The 22328-nt window shown below is 45.8% G+C and overlaps 1 protein-coding gene across 1 annotated transcript in view; it reads right to left on the bottom strand.

The window, feature by feature from the left end:
• Window positions 1–384: 384 nt before the first annotated feature.
• AP1M2 (adaptor related protein complex 1 subunit mu 2) overlaps window positions 385–22328 on the bottom strand; it is a 98060-nt gene continuing 76116 nt past the window's right edge. The window contains exons 10-12 of the mRNA XM_078685296.1: window positions 10930–11055; window positions 7467–7542; window positions 385–5117 (exon numbers count right to left, since the gene is read on the bottom strand). Coding sequence (XP_078541422.1) covers window positions 5095–5117; window positions 7467–7542; window positions 10930–11055 — 225 coding nt within the window. The 3' untranslated portion in view covers window positions 385–5094. The remainder of the gene's footprint in view (window positions 5118–7466; window positions 7543–10929; window positions 11056–22328) is intronic.

Below are 22328 nucleotides of genomic sequence, written 5' to 3'. Positions count from 1 at the left end.
TCAGATGGCTCCCAACAGAATTTAGAAAGACGGTCACCCACACACTCATCACCAGCAAACTTGACTGCGGCGACACACTCTATGCCAGCATCCCCCAGAAACAGCTCAGAAAACTACAGACAGTCCAAAACGCCACAGCCAGATTAGTCCTCAACATCCCCCACCGCAGCCACATGGGAACACCTCCGAGAACTCCACTGGCTCCCAATCAACAAGAGAATCACCTTCAAGCTTCTCACACACACATACAAGGCTCCCCACAACCAGTCCTCCCCACAACCAGTCCTGCCCACAACGTAGGACCAGAATATCAGAACAGTCTCGCTTTCCACACACCAGCCAGATAACTGCATTTTCAGGAAATAACTTAAGACTACACAAACCGGTGCTTATTTAATTTATCAACAATAATAATAATATATAGATCTAATAAACAAAGCATGAGTGATGATGTGAGTTTTGGGATGCTACCTTCATGTCCTTGGGTCCCCATATCCATCCATGGGCCCGAGGGAGTCAGGTGGTATAATTCACAAAGTTGTCAGCTGACAAGATGATGATGATCCTACTGGAGCCCTCCTTCCTATGAAGGCAGTTTTCATCCTGAGGCTTTATGCAATTCAGATGGAAAAGTCTGAATTTTTACATGTTGCAATAATGTACTAAATCAGTATTATTTACTATTAAACAACACATGGGTTCAGCATGACTTCCTGTACATTCTGACATTTTTGCATTTTACAAACAAAATTCCCAAAACCCCTTCATAAAGAAGAAATGCAATAGACTGATCAGAAGTGGAATTCAGTTCTCAGAGTACCCAAAGATTGGTGTTTCCACACTAATAAAATATAAAGTTATGGTATCTGCCATAATGTTTACTGGGCTACCAAATTCCTACAAAATGATTATGTATGATAGACATCTCGCTAGGGTAACCGTTTGTACAACCCAACACCTTTTCATTAAAACAATTTAGATAAAAATGAAATAGAAATTATTTTCTGATTTAGATAATATTTAGCCCTCTAGAGTACAAAAAATGAACACTAAGTAAGCCATCCATCCCACCATCTTCAAAAACGGGCCAAATAAAACAGCTAAACGTTATCGAACTGGTTAGTATGGGCGCAGGTCTGTTTGCATTATATATCGAGGATGCTAAAATATTTCCTAGATAGTTCAGCACTAACTACTTCTAATTTTTTTATTGATGTACCTCAATATATGCTTTTCCTGCAGGCATTATTTGGCCTAAAGGGTGGAAAAAATTTCAGTAATTACACTTTTCTTTCTCCAAAATAATTTGCAGCTTACAATTAATGTTTTACATTCTGAATGATTTAATAATCAAAACACGTTTCAATCTCTCTCGCTCATATTCTTTAAAGTATTTTTATTAAATAGGCTGTCCTCCATTTTGTGAAGTGCCTGAGAGGCGGGCAGGAAGTGCAGTCTGCACATGAGTTAGAGCATCAAAATTCCAAAGCAATAAGGTGCTATTTTCCATCAACAAGAAACCGAGTACTTCGCACCTTCTGCTACTGTAATGGATTGTCAGACTAAACTTTCCTGCCTGGTCTGATGTCGCTTCCATTTCAGTAGTCTGGGAAGTTCGGGAATGCAGAACAGGTTACATAAGAAAAATACATGCAATACACTTAAAAGACCGATAGAATGCAGAGATCTAGTGGAAGAGCAAATATTAATAGTAAGAAACAAGATTTTTATTAATATTAAAAAAGACGTTTCCGTTGCGAGAAGGGTCTAAGAATCTGACAATTGTTTACATTAAAAAAGACTTGAGGAATGAAATACATTAATAGAGATTACATTCCTAAAAAAAGCATATATAACACACACTGCCTTACAACATATTTAAGGGAATGTTACAGCTCTCTTAGATTTCAAGCCGATGCAGCATCTTTTCCTTCGTGAGCTATATTTGTCAATTATGCATTTCTTCTTTTTTTTAATATAATAGTCTGGCTTTTACAGGGATCGAATATGCCCCCTTGCAATATTACCAGTGGGCTTTAATATGTATTTCTAGATGACAGAAAGGACCAACAGGAAGGCAGACAGAGGAACTGTTAGTAAACTTTATTCATTTAGAATTGATTCCGGCCAAGAGAGGAACAGCAATGACCTACAGAAGGACAAATTCAAAATAATGGACGGATGCTCGGTTATACCCCAACTGCCCTTAGGAAGAGGGTTACACTTACGTCACATTTTCCCACAAGGGTTTTTGAGGTATACACTTTGGTTACCCTTTACTTTCTGTTCAATGGAAGAAGTGCCTTTTTTTGTGAAGTAAATTGAATGCGGAGAGGCTAATGTTTCATCCAGGATAAGAAAAACAGATGACAGGGAAACCAAATCTCTGCAGACAGTGCCTCACTGCCATGCGTGCCTTTTGTAGGTTTAAGTACAGTTGTATCCGTGTGTGGGAACCAAGAGGTTTTAATATGAGCAGATATGATATCTGAAAGCACCAGGGCTCAATTTAAATTCACAGTGGGCCCAAGGAAGAGGATCAGGGCTCATTATTGCCCTCTTGTGGCAAGCAAGCAAAGCACCACGCCATTGTTAAAACAAATGCCCTACCTTATGTGGTTATTAGCTAGCAGACAGCACTGAAAACTGGCATCTCTCGCCAGGAGGACAGTTCATTCTTTATTTGTGTCCATAAATGTGAGCTGAATAGCACGCTCTATATGGTTTTCATAAAAGTGGAACTTAATGAGGTCAGTATTTCAGTTCACAAGGGACAGACTGGCTTAGAGCATCTGGAAACATGCAATGTAGGAAGACAGAAGAAGCTAAAACTCGGTCAACTAGAAACATTCACAACTCCAGAAACCATCATGAAGAAAAACCACAGATGGCTCTGTTCTGGGGATAATCTCCATCCAGAGTGGTCCTGCTGGTGACAATAGGGGGCTGGGAGTTAGCACTACGGCTCAGTTTGCATGGACAAATCAGTAACTACTGATAAGAGTTTCTCACGTTTCCCCTAGGTTTAGGTTTTGCATGTAATAATGACTACTGGCAAGAATTCTAGTCCGTTTCTGCGTCTGCTTTTAATAAAGTACGCTCTAGTTTGTAACTCTTTTAAAAAAGGTTTAAGCCTTGGGTTGATTTGTGGAAAAAAGGTGACTAACACCCGCACTTATAGAACGTTCCGATGTTCAGTACAGTGGGCTTCCACTGTTTTCACCGTTGATTTTGTAGAATGGGCAACGGCATTAAGGGCGCAGTCGGCTTCTTAAAAATTAGAACGCTACCAAATGCTGAGAGACCATGGTCTCTATTATTGGTGAGAAAGTCAGCCAATGGGAGAGTGTATAAGTTAATAAAATACACTAATGGGGCAGGGGGAGGAATCAAATTGAGATGGGGTATGTAGGAGAAAATGCATTACACCCTGCAAAGCTTGGCTGGACTCTGCTTGTTTGATCCAACAGCTTCTCTCCCTGAATCACAAACGGACAGGTTTTTTCAAGTATGGAATATATATATTTACAGGCATTCCTTTTGAACACCTGACAAGAGGAAAGGAGTATTCACGAGGTAATGAACATGACTAGAGCTAGGCTGGTATTTTTCCAACTTTAGGATCCCCCCCCCAACAGGCTGGTTCATCTAGCTGCTGAGAAGTGTCCCATAGCGCAGATGTCCGTCAACAAGAGTGTATGGAAGAAGCTGGACCTACGACCAATCAGACTGACCGATTCTACCAGCAGTCTTTGCTGGCAATGGTGGAGCAAGACAGTCAAGGTAGAGGCGATCTAGCTGGCGCAAGAGTCTACTGGCTGTCAGACAAGTATGACGCGCACCCCATGCAGTTATGGTGTGGATAAAATAAGGAGCAGGGCATTTACAAAACGAGTGCCTAAAGTATATTATTAGGAAAGGCCAGGTTTATATCTAGAATAACTTTACCATCTGAATTTAAACAATAATAATTTTTATAGCCCGTAATTCTCCTGAAAATCTGTATTATTTCAGGCCTCCCTATTGCTCATTTACAACCGACATGCTGCACAGCAGCTCACACACTGCACTGAAATTCAGTAACATATACTAAAACATAAAAAATAACGAATGATTCATCTCAGATTGTGTGAAGATCCACGCTAATGCCCAGGACTGCCCACCGGGGAGTTTCTTGTCGTTAAAAATAGCAAAGACATGAAAAGAGACAGGAGAAGGTTAGTAGATTGCTGCCAGGCCCTACCATGTGAGGGATCTAGGTCCAGGTTTAATAAAATGAGACTATAAGGAGGTGGACGCGAATAGTGCCACGGGTAGCGGCAAGCTCTGAGCACCTAGGAGTTTGGTCTCCACTCCCATGAGTACCAACTGGCACAGGCTCCGTCTCCCACATCAAGAGAGTCTGGGATCAGGCTGAAGCACCCCTCAAGAATGCACCTTGCCCCCCGGGCAACCCTTCAAGCACCCTCAAATGCAGGTACAAAACTACTTATAAAAAACAATCTTTCCCTCTTGTGTAGGAGGTTGAAGTACCACATCACACAAAGGGGACATGCCAAAGACGAGACTAAATCCAAAAACTCACACCCTGTCCTAAACACAACACAGAGTGCTTTTCTGTTGCTATCCTCTGCAACTCTTCCAGGCAGGCTTCTCATAACATTTAGCCCATGAAATGTGTCCAGAATGGAAGGCTACTTAGAGGTTTGACAGTCAAGAAGCAAAGACCTCAAAGACTGAACAACTTGGTGGAGAAAGTGGGCCTATGAAACCTGTTGTCTGTTTGCGCAATGCAAATTTGGTTCATATGTGAAAAGGGCAAACCGCTGCATTACCTGTACTGTTTGAGCGCTGGATCACCCAAAAACTAACTGTGTGTGTGGTACAGAATTCCTATAATCAAAGTATCTACCCAACACACAAAGATGCACATCCTGGGAATAGGCCTGGGATGACACCAATATCCTGTAGAAAAATAACAACAAGCTCTTAGAAATGTGCATCATATACAAAGATTTCTCTGGGTTGACAGTTCGTTTGTAAAATCCACGCTGTAGAAGACAAGTCGCCCCCCTGGCTCGAGACTGAGCCACATTAGTTTGTTCGTAGCTGGTAATCTAGAAGAAGAACCAAGAGAGTTTGGGTTAGCCACAACATCGTTCAGTGACCCACCAACAGCACTCAGTGTGCTACAGTATAGAAGATGCCATTCACCAAAAGAACGGCCAACAGGTTTCACTTCACAAAGGCTTCATGGGGGGAGGGAGGGAGGAGAAGGGAGGGGGGATAGGGAGGAGGAGGAGGGAGGAGGAGGAGGGAGGAGGGAGGAGGGAGGAGGGAGGAGGGAGGAGGAGGGAGGAGGCGGGAGGAGGGAAGAGGAGGGAAGAGGAGGGAAGAGGAGGAGGGGAAGCAGGGAGGAGGGAGAGAGGGAGAGGGGGAGAGAAGGAGAGAGAGAGAGGGATAGAGGTATAGAGGGAGAGAACGACTACAACAGAGTGGTCTCCCACCGACTTCTACTGCAAGGATTATTAAAACAATAATCTACCACATTGATGAGGACCTATAAGTTTTGATTCATGCTAATTGCTGTTCCATACTCAACTGTATTTGTGGTCTCTTTTTTGTATAGATAGTTTTTAGGTCTTGCTTACTAGACCGTGCTTTTGCTGTGTGTTGCAAGACTTATTGTGGCCTTACAAAGATCTATGGAGGCTTAGAGCCTGTCAATTGTTTGCCATTGGTTGGGTTTCGTTGTCACTCATTTGCCTGCATCTTGTTCTTGTCTAAGCTTGTCTTTTTTGTGTTTGTCGCTCACATGGAGCATAACCTCTTAACCATCTCTTTTAATTGGCTGGCTTCTATGCTATCACTGCTTGCTTTGCAAAAACTACTTTTTTTTTGGTTAAGCATTCCACAAGAGGGAATGTGTTTTTCAGCCGTCTCCCTTGTGTACTTCTCTTCCCCTGCACTTCGTGCTGCTCTCTGTCGCTTGTGAGCTTCTCCCCACCCCCTCTAGGTTGCACTTAATGTAGTGTCCTGCCCCTGTTGCTTTCTCGACTGTATGATTATCCCCCGTTCACTCCAGGCTGCCCTCTTGCCTACTGCTCAGCCTCCCAACCCTGCCTTCCGTATTCCTTCCATCTGCCCATGTTGCTTTGCTTCCCCCATCCATTCCCTACTTAGATCACCTGTTACATCTTTCTCCCACATTACGTCCCTCCCACCCATGCCCCATCCACGTTCACCATGTCCACCACACCTGCACCCTCCATGTTGCTCTACTGCACTGCTTAAAAAAAGAAGTGTTCGCGCACTTGGATCAGCCAATTACATTTTTTTTAAAGCATGGGCAATCAAAATGACACATGGGCTTTTTTGATCATTTAGCCTTGCAGCACAGAATTGGGGATGCTGTACAGCAGGACTTAAAACCATTGACAAAGCAAATAGGTTTCTACGGTGAGACCTATTTGCTTTGCCATTTCTTGTTCTTTGTTTTGCAAAAAATAATAATAATGCAGAAATGGATGCACAAAGCCAGGCCCAGGCGACAGAGACAGCAAGAAGCCAGAGTCTGTTTTCATGCCTTCGAGATGTGATTGCTTCTAGATGTCACTCTGTTAAAGGAAGGCACTAGTAACAACCGTTTGATAAATTGGAAGTGCAGGTATTCGGGATGCAATGGAATGTTTGCTTAGTGCCTGTACAGGTCATTTGCGAGCCTAAAAAGCAGATTGGCATTTAAATAGAGAAATTATTGACATCATGGCGCCACTGGTCCCCAGAGGTAGCATTCTTTTTTTCAATACACCTTTCTGTCCTCTGGGAAATGGAGAGGCAGGGATTTTTTTTCTCAATGTTCCTTTTTATTGGGCGACATCAGATTGGATAACAGATGGCCACCTTTGGATCCAGGATGCAGCGGTGCTGGAACAATTTAATTTTTTTTAATATGGAAGTTGGCCAATAATGTCACCTTGCTAACAGTATAATAGATATGTGACAGTCTGTTTTTGAAAACACAAGAAATGCAGCCAGAAGAAAAGCACTGGCAGGGGCCCTTTATTGTTCATTCTCAATCTAAACTATTTCATGATTAATGGGGGTTCCCTAGCACCTTCCGCTCCCCTACTTCCAGAGCCACTGCCAGGATGATTGTTGATAATGGGCTGACCCCCGGTCCTGGGCCTTAATATCAGGTAGGACATGGACCGCGTACCCCCAGTTTGAAAGTACATGCAGCTATAGTTTTAGGGCAGTGGACACTTCGGTGCCACTGCACCTCCTGCACTATTTGTAGCTACGTCCCTTACTTTGTTGCGTAAAGCTCTGTAAATTTGAGCACACAGTGCTGCACGGAAATCGGTCTATTCCTCATTATCCAGTCCACCCTGGCCCTACCCACCCTGGTCTCTCTGGTCACTAGGAGTTTTTGCCCTTTCCCTCAATGTGTCACTCAGACTCACCTCCACTCTGCGTTATGTATCGCACCCAGGGCAAGGCTTGGTACCCGCTCTTTTCAATGATCTTCATGTACCGCACCTGGAACAGAGTCAAGGTATCAACAATTTGCCCATTCCTTTTAAGTACGCCTGTCCTAAGGCAAGCACGTCCGGTACCTGGACGGTGTCCAGCGCCACAAACCCTGGTCTGATTGCCCCACAACAATACTCTGCAGCACTCCTTCATTTGCTCGACCCAGGACGCCTCTCCTCCCACTGCTGCCAGCCACGCTCACTAGGGACCTTCACCTGTGTTCACTTACCCGTCCTCTGCAGCAGCCTACCCATACATCCCATGCAAGCTCCAGCAATACCATAAACACACCCACCTAATACTACACGCTAGAGAAAACCCGTACCCAAACACTCACTCACATGCATGCATGCCACTCAACACACGATCTCTCAGCAAACAAGTAACAGATCTGGGACCTTCTGAGCAGCGAAGCTTCAGACCTCCTCTGCCGAACAGAAACCTGGCTCAACTCCACATCAGCACCCAACATTGCCGCAGCAATACCAGGGGGCTACAAGATCGCATGACAGGATCGCTTTCACAAGCCAGGAGGAGGACTCGCAGTCATCTACAAAAACTCCATCAAGTGCTTATCATAAACTGGGAATGCCACCCCTTTTATGGAACATCTGCACTTCAAGCTGGAAATCCTTGAAAACTTCACCCTAAATAGAATCCTCATCTACTGACCAGCTGGACTTTGAGTTACCTTCACCAGCCTATTCGTAGACTTAATCACCCCTCTCACCATCAATTCCAGAGACTTCATACTCCTCTGCGGCCTCAACTTCCACCTAGAAGACAGTGCTGACCCCTGCTTCACAGCACTCCTTGAAAGCCTGAACAACGTGGGACTAACCCAGCTTGTCACAGAGCCAACACACATCGCAGGACACACCTATACCCCATCTTTACCACCATTGACAGCATTAAGTGCAACTCTACTTCATCATTCACTTGGACCGACCACTCCATCATCCACTTCCAAATCAACACATCACAAGCAAATGCACCCACCAGCATCAGCCTATCCAGCTGCAGCTGGGGCAAAATCTCGTAAGCAGATTTGATGAAAGCCCTCAGCTCTGATCAACCTAACTCCAAGCACAACCTCAACAAGGACATCAACTTCAACAACTAGATCAAGAACCGTGCAAACTCCCTCAGTCCCATCAAACCCAACAAGCAAAGAAGAACCAACTAGCCGGCAAGCTGGCAAACAGAGGACTTCCGAGACTCCGAATGACACTGCAAACAGCTAGGAAGTAAATGGACAGCCAGCCACGAAACCACTGATAGAATCATCTACAAGGCTTCACTCAGACACTACCAACAGCAACTAAGAGCCATCTGGAAAAGAGCGCTAGCTGAACGCATTGAAGGCAGTTCCAACCACTGCAAGGAGATCTCTATTGCCAAGGAAGACACCACCCTTTCGGCATCTGTCAACAGCATCACCCCACCCAAGAACTCTAGGACGACCTATCAGACTTCTTGCACAGCAAAATAAAAAAAAATCTAGAGCAGCTTTGTACATCAGCCAGACCCTAGCGATCTCATCGCCAATCTGCCCTTCACCAACCAAGACGACCACCTGACCATATAGAAAACTTTCATCAGAGAAGATACAGGGACGATCATGCAGACCATTCACTTCGAGGCCCCAACAGATCCTTGCTTCCCCTATGTCTACAACTCTGGAGTATCACTGATTAGCAATGCCCACACCCACATCATCAACACTTCTATCACATTCGCCACATTCCCAGAAGACTGGAAGCATGAAATGGTGGATATCCTCCCCAAGAAACCGTTAGCTGACCAGAGGCAACTGAGCAACTCCGGACCAATCTCTCTGCTCCCCGACCGAGCCAAAGTGATCAGGAAGGCCATCAATAAGCAATTCACAAGCACTTTTCAGAAAAAAACCACAGCAGAAACAGCACTCATCACATCCATCGACAACATCCGGATCATCCTGAACTGAGGAGAAACCGCGGTCCTCATCTTGCTCACCTCTCTGCAGCATTCAACAGTGCCCCGCAACACTCATCAGAAGACTCATGAGGACCAGCATCCAAAGGCCCACACTCGACTGGATCTGCTCCTTCCTCATAGGAAGAATACAAGGAGTCAGACTGCCAACCCTCCACAACGGAGACCAAGAACCTGATTGCAGAGTCCCACAAGAATCGTCCCTCAGCCTGACCGTGTTCAACGTATACATGACACTGTTCGCCAAGAACATCTGATCCCAAGGTATCACCATCATCTCCTATGCCAACAACACCCAACTCATCTTCTCCGTGACGGGCAAGACAACCACCAGAACCAATTTCACCATCTGCATGACCATAGTAGTAGAATGGCTAAAGAACCAACTGCTTGAAGCTCAACTCCAACACGATGGAAATACTGGTCTTAGTTAAAAAGATTTCCCCATGGGACGCCACCTGGTGGCCAACAGAGCTAGGACAACAACTACTAACCACGCCAGGATCTGGGGATCATCCTGGATAACAAGCTCAACATGACAGCACAAGTTAACGCAGTGAGGACTGCCTGCTTCCACATCCTACATATGCTACGAAAGATCTTCAAGTGGCTGCCACAGACCATCAGACAAATCCCTCACATTAGCACTCATCACAAGCAGACTAATTTATGGCAACACAATCTCACACAGAATCTCCAAGCAGCTCCTGCACAAACTTCAGACCATCCAGAACACAACTGCAAGACTCATTCTCAACCTCCCATGCAGCACACACATCTCACCTTCTCAGAAAGCTCCTCTGCTCCCCATCTACAAATGCAGCCAATTCAAACACCTTACGCACACATGTAAAGACTTGCACAACATCGGAGAAGCACAAATGAACAGACGCATACACTTTCATCGGCCTGCTAGATACCTACGCTCAGCCTCACTCACTTGCACGCACCCCCTGCCTTCACAAAAGCAGAGCAGGAGGTCGCTTATTCTCCTACATGGCACGTAGAACATGGATCAACCTCCCACAACATGTTAGAGCCTCCTCTTCACTTCTTTAGTTCTGCAAGAAGCAGACGACCTGGCTCTTTGAATAACTTTGCAGGGACCATACGCCTACACACGTGCTCATTCCCCTGGATACCCTCACAGGCGATAAGCTCGCTATATACATCGACATAACATACTATAACACACTCCATTCTTAAGCCCCTTTTCCTAGACCACACCTTTCTCTCCTACACTACACTTTGCCTATATGCCAGTCCCTTCTCTAGGTCACACTTGTTGCCACCACACCACACTCTACTCCACTGCCACACCTAGAGTCTACTTTAACAGTAAATCTTGACTGCTGACATGTTCTTGTAAAGCTTCTTGTATCTGTCATATTAACCCTTTCGCATCAGCTTACTCACCTGAATACCAGAGACTGTGAAATAAGGAATTTCAAACTTCACAGAAATGGGGGGTTTCCCTTCGAGTTCCTCCTTCTCCACGCTGGGGAGGCAGAAGTGCGCTCTCATTAGATACTCCTTCCCGCCCTGTAGGGAAACAAATCACACATCTCAAATAGAAGCAGGACGGCCGGAGCCCGCCAATCACTTCTTTTAATATTAGCATGGCTGGACTTGAGAGATGGACAAGGGCGGATGACATGTGAGATAGGGGCAGATAGGGAAGGGAAGAAGAAACAAGAGTGTAGATATGGGAGTGAAAGCACTGAGTGGGACCCAGAGAGCGAAAGAAAGCAAAGGAAAGAAGACAAGGAAAGAGAACTAAAGGAAGAAGGGAAGAGTGAGAGCCCATGGACTGACAAAGAAAGAGTAGTGGGGAAACAGAAAGAGAAAGCCAGACAAAAGGTTGGCTTTAGAGAGAAGGTGAGAAAGAAAAGACAGAAACAAGGAAAATACGGTTAGAATATAGTTATGTAGATACAGCTACAGACAATTGGGGGGGGGGGGATGTGTGATGCAGTGGTGCAATACAGGCCCATGCAGCACAGGGGTGGCCTAATCTTTCAGGGATCCCCCAACCAACTCAATACTAATAAATATCTGTGGGATATGGGAGACTGGGGGCCCACTCTTCACACTCTGAAAGGGGGGGGGGGGGAGCATTATCATTTTTTGTTACACCACTGAACCACTGATGGGATGAGGTGCTTCATTTTCCAGAAGACAAAAATGTATATTTTTCACATTAGGAAGTTCAATCCGATTCCCTCCAAGGAAAGAGACACTTTGCAGCCTCAAACTCTCTCCCTGTGGTTCCTTATTCTAACAAGCATTGGTAAAGGTAACAGATCGCACCCACGGGCAAACTGCTGGTTTTGCATATCGGATAGTGATGAGACTAGGAGGGGACAATGGGGCAGTGGCGGGTCCTCTGTAATGGCGGGGAAGCAAAGCCCCACTGGTCAGAGCCTGTCACAGAAAAATAAAACTATGGTAAACCAATACCATTTTATCTTCTGTGATGGGCTCTGGCTGACGGTGCGTGCGTGACGGGCCGGGCCATGGCATGCAGGAATGGTGGGAACTTAGAAGTACGCATGTAAGTTTGGCCGACCGTCTTAGGCTGGCCAAACTGACATGTGCACTTCTATTTTTCCAACCCAGCTGTGTTCACAGTCAGGTTGGAGAAAATCCACAGGCTCCCAGGCTGTGTCTGAGCGGCAGACCAGGCTGCTCCGATATCATGAGAACAGCGTCTGGATCGAGTGGGGAGTCTGTGTCTTCCCAGAGACTGCCAGGAATGAAGCACCGAGGCGGCCATCGGTGACAGGGCAGAGAGAAGTAAGTTAAAAAATATATATATTATTTTTACCCTCAATTCCCTGTTGTGTGCTTCCCCCCCACCCCCCCCCCCCCCCCAAACCCTCACTTTCGCTGTGCAGTGGCCGTCACTGCAAAGGGGGGTAGAGAACGGGGAGGCAGGTATTAGTTAACTGGATGGTTAATAGTGGATGGAACAAAAAAATAAAAGCAAACGAGAAAAAAGCTTTTCTGTGTTTTTTCTGCAGTTTTGGCTCTAAAGTTCTCTGAAGCAATGCAGCAGGCTCTTTGCCCCTGCCAGCCCTGTACATTGTTACAGTCATGTAACAGTTACTTTAAACTCGTCACTGTAGAACTTGAATTACTGGTGCGTAATGTTTACAACCTACACAGTGATGAAATACACAAAACAACTTGTTACATTAGCACACGTTGTCTACTGCACGTGCGACTCTATTAAAGTCTCCAGCACAGCACTAATCCTTTTCCAGTCTGAATCATGATGCAAATCAAAACGTAATTTGTGTTCACATGAAGAATACGTTTAGTTATCAGTTCCAGAGGTATGTGCTCGATGCACCCACTAGGAACTAATACACAATTAAACGTGCATTGTGTTGACAAAACACACATCTTACTCCTTAAAGCTTCCTGCACCGCCTGCTAAACACACTGGTAGCTTGGGTTGCGTCAATCTCTGCGCGTTCACTCTGCCGGGGTTAGGGGTGGGGGGGCAGTTTCCTCAGAGTCTGGCACACCGCAGGCTGAATTTCATCGCCGCCATTTACAGTAAGAGAACCACTGCTCAGAAGCAGTAGAGGAACGGTCACTAAGCCCTTAGCTGAAGGCACGCAACCTCAAAAAGAAGACAAGCAACAATGATGGGAGTTGGGGCAATGACAACGGGGGAAGCAACAATAAGAAGCATTAGCAAAGCGAATAGGTCTCGGCAATGCCCAAACTATTGTCGATGTAAAGGTCTTTTAGCTATGTTGTCTAGCAGCACATCTGCTGTCCAGCATGGCTGAAAGTCACTGGAATCCCAGAATCACAGTATGTTGAGCCGATGCAGAGTCTCTTCGCCCACGATGTTGAGTTTATTGTCCTTGCCCTCCTAACACAAAAAAGCGCCTTGATGTGGCCTGCCCTGGCCGCATCATATTGCTTTTTTCAGTGACTTTCAGCCATGCTGTAAAGCAGATGTGCTGCTAGACAACATGGCTAAAGACATTCACATTGACAAGGCTAGTAGCTTGGGCATTGCCAAGATCTATGGGCTTTGCCAGTGCTTGTTTGGTGTTGAGGGGGTCTTGCTGAACAAGTGTTGAAGTGATAGTGAGAAACAGTCGAGGAGCTTTGAAGTGAAGCGATGATGTGGTGTAACAGCCAGAGCTGCCAACAGGGGTACTGGGGAACCAGGTTAGAATCTCAGGGTTGGCTGAGCAATTTGTGATTCTGGGCAAATCACTTATGTTCCCCCCTGTGTACGACAATACCATTGGCTGGTGTTAGCACTATCATATATAAAGGAGCAATGATACAGAGGAATAGATATGCAATTTTTATTAAAGTGTAGGGAACAATCAATTACCCTCACAAGTAGTTCAAAAATCCTACAAATCTAAATGAATCAAGTTGAAATGGGGCACACATACAAAATGGGACTGATCTTCAACTGAAGATAATAAACAATTATACATAATACACAAAATGATACATACATCAAAACATGAATGAACACAACATAATGTTACCAATACCTTAAAGCCTATTTAGTGTCTGCCTATTTAAGGCATTTCCACTGAAGGTAGCCCAAAGATTTGTGCGCAGAGGCAACACAACTCTATTTCCGCTCTCTAGTGTCACACAATGTATTATTACGAAAAACTCTTTTTAGGTCTTGCGCCTAGCGGTGCAGTGCGGTGCAGTGCTCGAACAGCGAGAGACATTTTGTAGGGGGTTTGGAAATGGACCTAGGAATTGCACACGCTCTTGCGTGTGCAATTCCTTTTGGGCCACGCTATTGGCCTTTGCTTGCATCTTTTTATGAAAGACTGCACGCATTTGGCCTGAGGCGGGCACATAGCTCCGCCCATGGCATCTATTACGCGCACCGGCCGTCGTGTGGTTTCAATTATCGCGCCCAGACACGGGCGTGATAATTGAAACCACATGGCTCGCAGTGGGAAGCGCGCACCACTTGCGGGCTTCTTCTTTGTTGGATCCATTTCACAGGGAAGCAAGTAAATGAAAGAACCGCTGATGTCTTGTGTGCTTCTTGTTTATTTTTGGATTTGTAAATATACAAAGTCATGATGAGCTCGAGAGCTTTGCCTTGGGAATGTTAAGGTTTCAGCGCACACATTTGTTTCTGGCTTCCTTCAAAGTTTTACAAAAAAGCTGCAAAAGCATGTCCCTGTGCTTTAAATGTTTAAACAACGCACAGCCTTTTCCAAGTCTCTCAACTGCACTGGTCATCGTATCTGAACCGATATAACAAAAAACTTTCATATACCTTGCCGAGATTTTATCGTGTTTATTTTTGTAAAAAGAATGCTAACATATTTATTGCCTTTGTTTGCAAAATGACAGTGGCCCACTGTTAAGAATTTAAATAAAACAGTTTTATGTAAATAACATCTCTGTGCTTTGTGTTATGGTGGGGGCTGCGGGCACGGGAAACAAGGAGCAACACAAAAACCTATTTTGTGTGCCGAAGACCGCGTGCACGCGTTACAAGCCTCAGTGCACTGTGTTCTTGCATCACCACACATTACATCACAACTCCGTAACGGATCCCTGGTAAATGCTGGTACTGTGTTTGAAAACCAGGTACATAATTGTACGTACCCACGGAGTACGTGCTGCAGTATACTAATACTTGATACTGAATCTCCAGTAGATACAATAGCTCAGTGCATATGCAGACTTTCCATTTCATCGCCACGCCCCGCACGCTGCTTACTACTGTACAGTTCAGCGCAGTGCTTCACGTCAAGAACATTACACAGCCAGCCGCGGCCGGGCGGTGATGTGGGGAGGGGGAGGGGCAGGGTAGGGGGTAGTAATGTATGGATTACGGAGTTTAACAGGTAAGTAAACATATAAATAAATAAAATGAATTTCGTTGCGTGCTCTGCATCTCCAAATGCGATGCAGTGTGCACAACAGAGACTATGGAAAGAGCTCTCCAATACCATTGGATCATCCAACAAAAAAAAAAGATAAAAACAGCCGTGACGGGAAAGGTAGTGGGGGGGATGGGTCAGGCTGGGAAGCAGGAAGAGATGGGGATATCGGCAAACAATGACGAGAGAGGGCATGAGGAAGCAACAAGAAGGATTAAAAAAATAAATACCTTAATTGAAGCAGGATCAGCCACAAAAATGAATGCGTCATTGTGGAATATATCTTGTGAGCATTGAAAGCACCCTAATACTATCATCTTGTGTTCATGCTATGGCAAGACAGAAGATGGAGCACGTGCTCCAATACCATCAGATCGTGCAAAAAAAATATATATATAAACAAGTGCTGTTCGTGCTTTAAGAAATGCATTTGTTTATGTACACACGCATGCATTCAAGTAGTAAGTTCGTATGTGTACAAGGGAGACGACCTCAAAACACAAGTACTCCTAAGGAGCGCTTGAAAACAAAGAACAAAATAGCTCCGCAAACCAGGAGCTGTGTAAGGAGACATATACTTGATGTATGAGCTATGGGAGGGCCAAACACAAGAAGAGGGCATGATGCCCACATGCCATGATGAAGGGCATCAAAGAATAGGAGAGCGACGCTGAAGTTTACCAATGGTAGGAGATGGGTGGCTTGTAAGCCCACAGATAGAACCCAACATGTCTCTTCGAGACAGCCCATGCACTGTCTAGCCAAGCAGCGTATGCATTTTCTAGCTGAAACCTAAAAATATAGGGGAAAGGGATGGCACTGAGGGGTGTGTGGATGTGTGACAGCAACTCGGAGAAGTGGAGGGGAAAGAAGCAACACAGGCAAAAAAGTAAAAAACAAAGTACCATAATCACAGTGCGAACAGTGGAGAGACACTAATTAAGAATAGTCAATCTGTGCTTGATCCATGCACCAGAGAAGAAACCGGAAGTGACACTTGGCCTGCACTGTCCAATTAGGAGGCGCAAAGAAGAGTGATGCTGAATCCAACTAATGGTAAGCAATGGAGGGCGCTAAGCCCTTTTTCTGAAAAATAGTGTCATGCAAGTGTGCGCACATGCACTAGCGATGGGGAGGGTTGCCAACAACTCGGATAGTTGGTGGGTGAGAGTGGAAAGAAGCAAAACGGGCAAACAAATAAAATATAATTCGTACCTGTATCACAGCACGAGCAGCAATGCTGGGCTCCATGCCCTTTTAGTAAAAGATAGTGTCTCGCAAGTGAGAGTGCATGCACTAGCAGAGGGGAGGGGTGGGAGATGAGGGGAAGAGACAGCAACACAGAGAAGTGGTGGGTGGAACAGGAAAAAAGCAACAGAGGCAAAAAAACATGTTTAAGTGCCTTAATCATAGAGCAAGCGGCAGGTAGACACTAATTAGGAATAATCAGTGTGTTTAGTCTATGCGCCAGAAAAGAAACAGGTAGTGGCGCCTTGCCTGCTCTGTCTAATTAAGAAGCAGCAAAGAAGAGTGACACAGAAGCCAGTGAATGTTTAGCAATGGATGGGCTCCAAGCCCTTTTCATAAACAATAGTGTCCCACAAGCTAGAGTGCATCCGCTAGCGCATGCTACTTGTGCAAACTGGACCCTAAAAATGAACCTTAAAAAAAATAACTACTCAATTTAAAGTAAAAATACACAAGAGAACAAGGTCCTCCTGTTCACTTCACATCTAGCAAAAACAAATAAACATCACTTTCTAAGTTGAAAGTTTGGAACACAAAAAATATTGTCAAATTGAATAAGGAACATTATAAACAAAGACAAAGTTTAGGCCCAATAACACATCTTTGAACAGGTTTAAAATAATCTGTCTAAAAACAAATCTGTCAATAAAATTCAAACACTTAAATACTATGGACAGTTTACAGAATACCTACATTGTATATGCCTCAACTAAAATCAAAGTTAAGAACTTCAGTCGTGCAGTCCTCCTGAACATACCTTAAATGAGCTTACAACTCCCCACCCTACACATTCAAGGAAATAACTCCAAACATTTTTTGAAATAAGCATTGGCAGGTGTCTGGCTTATGGCTGAACATGCCTCTTCAGTCACTGATTAGTTTAGGAACTCAATAAGTCAACATACATGCTCTCTTTCACTCATTTGGTTTTTGTTCGATCTGTTTATTAAGTTTTTACATTGAATAGTACAGTTAACAAAATAAATATTTCCATATAGAACCAGTAAGTAGTCCACAAATAGAGTGTCTAACATAACATTGCAGGGACATGACGGCCCAGCTGACATCAGTTCAAACTCGGTAACAGCAGATATCCTACCCCCGGTTTCATGCACAAGTAAACTCTTTCTACATAACAGCTTGTCCTGGTTGCAATGCAGTATGAACATATTGCACGTGCACACGTTGGTTGCATATGCACATTTCGTATGGCTTCAGTCTGCCATGTCAGTTCAATTAGCCAAGCAATCAAACTATCTTTTAGATAACAGAAACCCAAGAACATAAACAAAAGGAGGGGCAAGGAAGGAAAGCAGGATCCCCACATAGGTGGGTAGAAGAGGAGTTTACCATAAATAAGTGCAGAAAATGCTGTTCATACAATCGTGCATTTGCATAATGTAAACACCTGGAATCAGTAAACAACAAACAACAGTTTGGGGTAAATGGGGCACTCCATTGTGTTCAGCTCATGAGACAGGTCATGGTACAATACATACAGAAATCAATGCTAAATAGTGGTAGGAGTGTCGGGTGGGTCTACCAGAGTTAGCATTCCTTGTAGCGTGCACACCACTCCATTCCATGCTGTGGAGATAGGAAACATGAAGAGTCAACGTATCCTCTCTGAGTAATGAGACCACCTCAGCCTTGACCCAGTTTAACATGGAGTGAAACCACGCTTTCAGCGGCGGGGGTTCCTCCGCCTTCCACGGGTGTGTTATAAGCAGCTTGGCTACAACTAGACATAGATCCAGAAACCTAGAAGAGTCTTTATGTTTTTTGCTTCTTGGAAAAAATCCCTGTTATGCATACCTCCCATGTCCCCGGCAACTCCCTATCGGTGCTAGCAGCCAAAGCACGGATCACCCCATCCCAATAAGATTGCAATGCAGAGCGAGACCAGAGCATGTGTAACAGATCCGCAGTCACTAGTGTGCAACGAGCACAGCATGCATCTAGTCTATTAAAATACTTAATCTTACCTGAGGATAGGTATGCCCTACAGACAACATAAAATTGAATATGTCTAAAGCGAGTGTTTCTAGGGATCAGTCTGGGGCTTTCCAAAACCGTGGACCAGTCTTTGTTTGAGTACGGTCCGCTTCCCATTTGGTACGTAGCGGTGTTAAGTCCCGGATCGACTCTGCGAACCATTTCACCAGATGTTGGCCCGTGCCTATCACCTGCACATATTGTATTAAGAGATGTGTTGGGGTTCCTGCGAAATGTCACCCCACCAGCGGCGCACCATGACCGTCCAGGCGACATGTGTCAGGAACTGGCCCGAGGGACTCCTTCCTCTTCTGTTAAAGAGAGGAATGGCCATAGCGCGCCCTCTCCATACAAATCTCCCAATGTGGATATACTGGCCCCCAGCCAGTCAGGGAGGTCCATTGCCCAGACTCGTCTCCTCACTGTTGGCATACCTAGTAGAGGCAGAACGGGTGCATCCGGTGGGACGTGCCGGGTGAGGCGCAGTGCCCTGCGTAAGCATTTCTGCACAATCTGGACCAGCAATGGTAACAGCTTGCAGGGTCTGTTCGCGGAATAAAATATGAAGAGGATCCTATCCTGGGAGTACGGGGGCTCTCGTTCAGCCGAGTCTGTCAAGTGTAGTTCCTCCAACCATTTCGCCACCCACGGTGTCTGGGATGTCAAAAAGTAGTTCTCTAGGTTGTGTAAGGCCAGCCCTCCCTGTGACATGGTAAGTACAACTTCTTCAATGCCACCCTGCACCAAGTGTTATTCCAGATAAAAGCCCTGATGATCCCTTCAAGGGAACGAAAGAAGGAATCAGGTAGATAAAGCGGGAGATTGGCGAAATAATAAAGAAGACGAGGCAGCATTACACTCATGATCAATTCCACCCTGCCTATAACAGACAGGTTGAGCGTCTTCCAAAATTCGATTTGGGATTAGAGCGCTGTCCCTGCTCTGGAGATGTTGCCTTCTAGAAGATCACGTTCATCATGATAGATGCGTATACCCAAGTATCGAAATGCCACTAGTTGCCAGTGGACCACCGTCCCATCCACCTCTAGGTGAGGATCTTTCATTCTGGGGGTGAAGGGAAAAAGACAAGATTTACCCCAGAGCACACCCAGCCCAGATAGTAAAGCAAATGACTGTAGTGTATCCGGGATCACCCGTGGGACCGCCGGAGATCTTTGACATAGAGCAGGATGTCATCCGCGTAGAGTGAGTCTTCGTGCAGGCCGTCCCCAAGGCATAGCCCCCAATCCGGCGCTGAGTTCCGTAGCACCATCGCCAGCGGTTCAATTGCCAAGGCAAAAATTAATGGGTAGAGAGGGCACCCCTGTCCGGTACGCCTTTCTATCAGTATAGACTTGGAGAACAGAGTCTCCAGATGCACCGGAACTGTGGGTGCACCATATAGCAACCCAATGAGTCTTAGTATGTATGGCCCAAAACCAAAGCGATGGAGTACGGCAAACAGATATGGCCACTCAATTGTATCGACTTCGCCAAGTCTAACATGACGCAACCCGCTAGTGTACCGTGGCACATTGCATCACCCGAACAGCTGACGAATGTTAAGTGATGTGTTCCGAGCAGGCACAACCCCATTTTGGTCTCGATAAACCAATTGTGGGATTACCGGCGATATTCTGCTTGCTAATATGCCCACAAAGTCCCCGTTCAGTAACACCAAGGTGCGGCATGCGCCCGTAGACGTAGGAAGGGCTTAATGAGTGTGATCAGTGTAGCTTCCTCATTGTGGTTGGGAGCTAGAGGCTCTCTAGCTCCTCTGTGTATACTTTAAGGAACTGCGGGCTTAGGGGGTCAGCATATGATTTATAGAATTCGTTGGGGGAACCCTTCAGGTCCCGGCACCTTTCCAGAAGGCAGGGCACTCATTGCGTCTCTAACCTCTTCCAGTGAGAGTGGGGTATCCAGCTCCAGCCGCTGTTCCAGTGTCAAGGCCGGAAGAGAAGGGCTGTCTAGAAATTCCTGTATCGTTATTTCAGGAACCCTCCGGGCAGATCTGTATAATAGCGTGAAGTGTGAAGACAGCTCGGCATGTATTTCATGCTGCGTGAATTTGAGCGCTCCATCCCGAGATCAAAGAGCTGTAATGGGCCCAGCCGACTGTTCCTGCATGATCAACCAGGCCAACAGCGGCCCGACCCATCTGCTTTGGCATTTACGGTAGAGAGTTGAGGCAACATTGTCGGTCTAAGAGTTCTGTATGCTTCTTACACAACTCCAACAGGGAGGACATTTCTGCATTGTGTGCAATCGCTCGAGACTCCAGCGCCAGTAATTTCTTTCTACCTCAATCAGATCCAATTCCACCTGATTCCGCATCCCACATTTCAGTCCCAGACACTTCCCTCTCAGAGTGACCTTCATGGCTCCCCATTCTACAGAAGAAGATGAAGCCGTCCCACAGTTAAGTGCAAAGTATTCCCCTATAGCCTCTCCGACTGCCTCCCAAAAGACCAAGACTTCCGGCAGTGCCGGTTGCAATCTCCTGGTGGGGATTCTGGGAACACCACCTTCCCAGGCCAATGAGACACTGTGTGGATTGTGATCAGAGTGTGTACGTCCCAAATACTCCAAATCGGAAACATAAGGAAGTAGGGAGGAAGATCCAAAAAACCTATCTAGGCGGACATGCAGATTATGGGGAACTGAGAAGGAGTACACCCTCACCCCAGGATTACGGTGTCTCCAGACGTCGATTAAACCCCAGCCATCAGCACTACAGAGTTGGCCGTGGCAGCTGTGCCCCGAAGTGGGGGAAAGGATTTATCCACCCCTGTGTCTAGGACACTGATAAAGTCCTGCGATAAAAGAAAAAGGGAGAAACTAACAAGGAGGAGAAAGAAAACCACAAGAGCAACCCCCACAACCCTGAGGTGCTGCCTAAACCTGATAAACAACAGCACAACCGCATGTCCTACCGGTTCCCAAGATATGGGAAAAGCAGAAGAGCGTGTAACCATGTAGGGTGTACCATTATGAATCCCCCAGTAACATCAAGTTAACCATCACAGTAAATTGCAACAGAGATGCAACCCCCAAGAGCACACAGACGCACCTCATGCACCATATCCCAAAATGTAACTCTTGTAGCTAACCACATAAAAAGATTTCGCCCACGGCAGTGCAAGCAACATTACATATATTGAGTATCCGGCCCAGTCCCTTTCATATGATACCATCCACCGTCTGAGGGGCGACATCTGGCATTCTCAGCGAGATCTTGTCTGTTGATGAGTCCGCCACTGATGACCTTCCAACCCTCGAGGAATAAGGTAAGGTGTCCGCTTTATCTTCCGGCTCTGCCACCTCTGCCATCTGTTCCGTGATGCGCACCACCGCCTTCCGTTCTCTGCGAATCTGGTTCGGATCAGGTGCCACCGATGAACCAAGAAATCGCCTCCCGGGTCGCTGCCGTCGGGGCCCTCCTCCACTTTCCCATCCACCCACATAGCCTTGGTACCTGTAGGGTGTTGGCCTGAGTATTGACCCGATGTCAATCCCAGCCAATCCCAGGCGTCTTGGGGTGTATCGAAGAACCTCGACTTCCCTTCAAAGACCACACAGAGCAGTCAGAAATAGCAGAGTAGGAGGTATTCAGCTGCCGGAGCTGTTGCTTAACAGGCAAGAGGGACCCACTCTGGAGCTGGATTT

Source organism: Lissotriton helveticus, chromosome 1_1, assembly GCF_964261635.1.
Source record: "Lissotriton helveticus chromosome 1_1, aLisHel1.1, whole genome shotgun sequence".
Taxonomy (NCBI): domain Eukaryota; kingdom Metazoa; phylum Chordata; class Amphibia; order Caudata; family Salamandridae; genus Lissotriton; species Lissotriton helveticus.
This window is presented reverse-complemented; position numbering and strand designations above follow the sequence as displayed.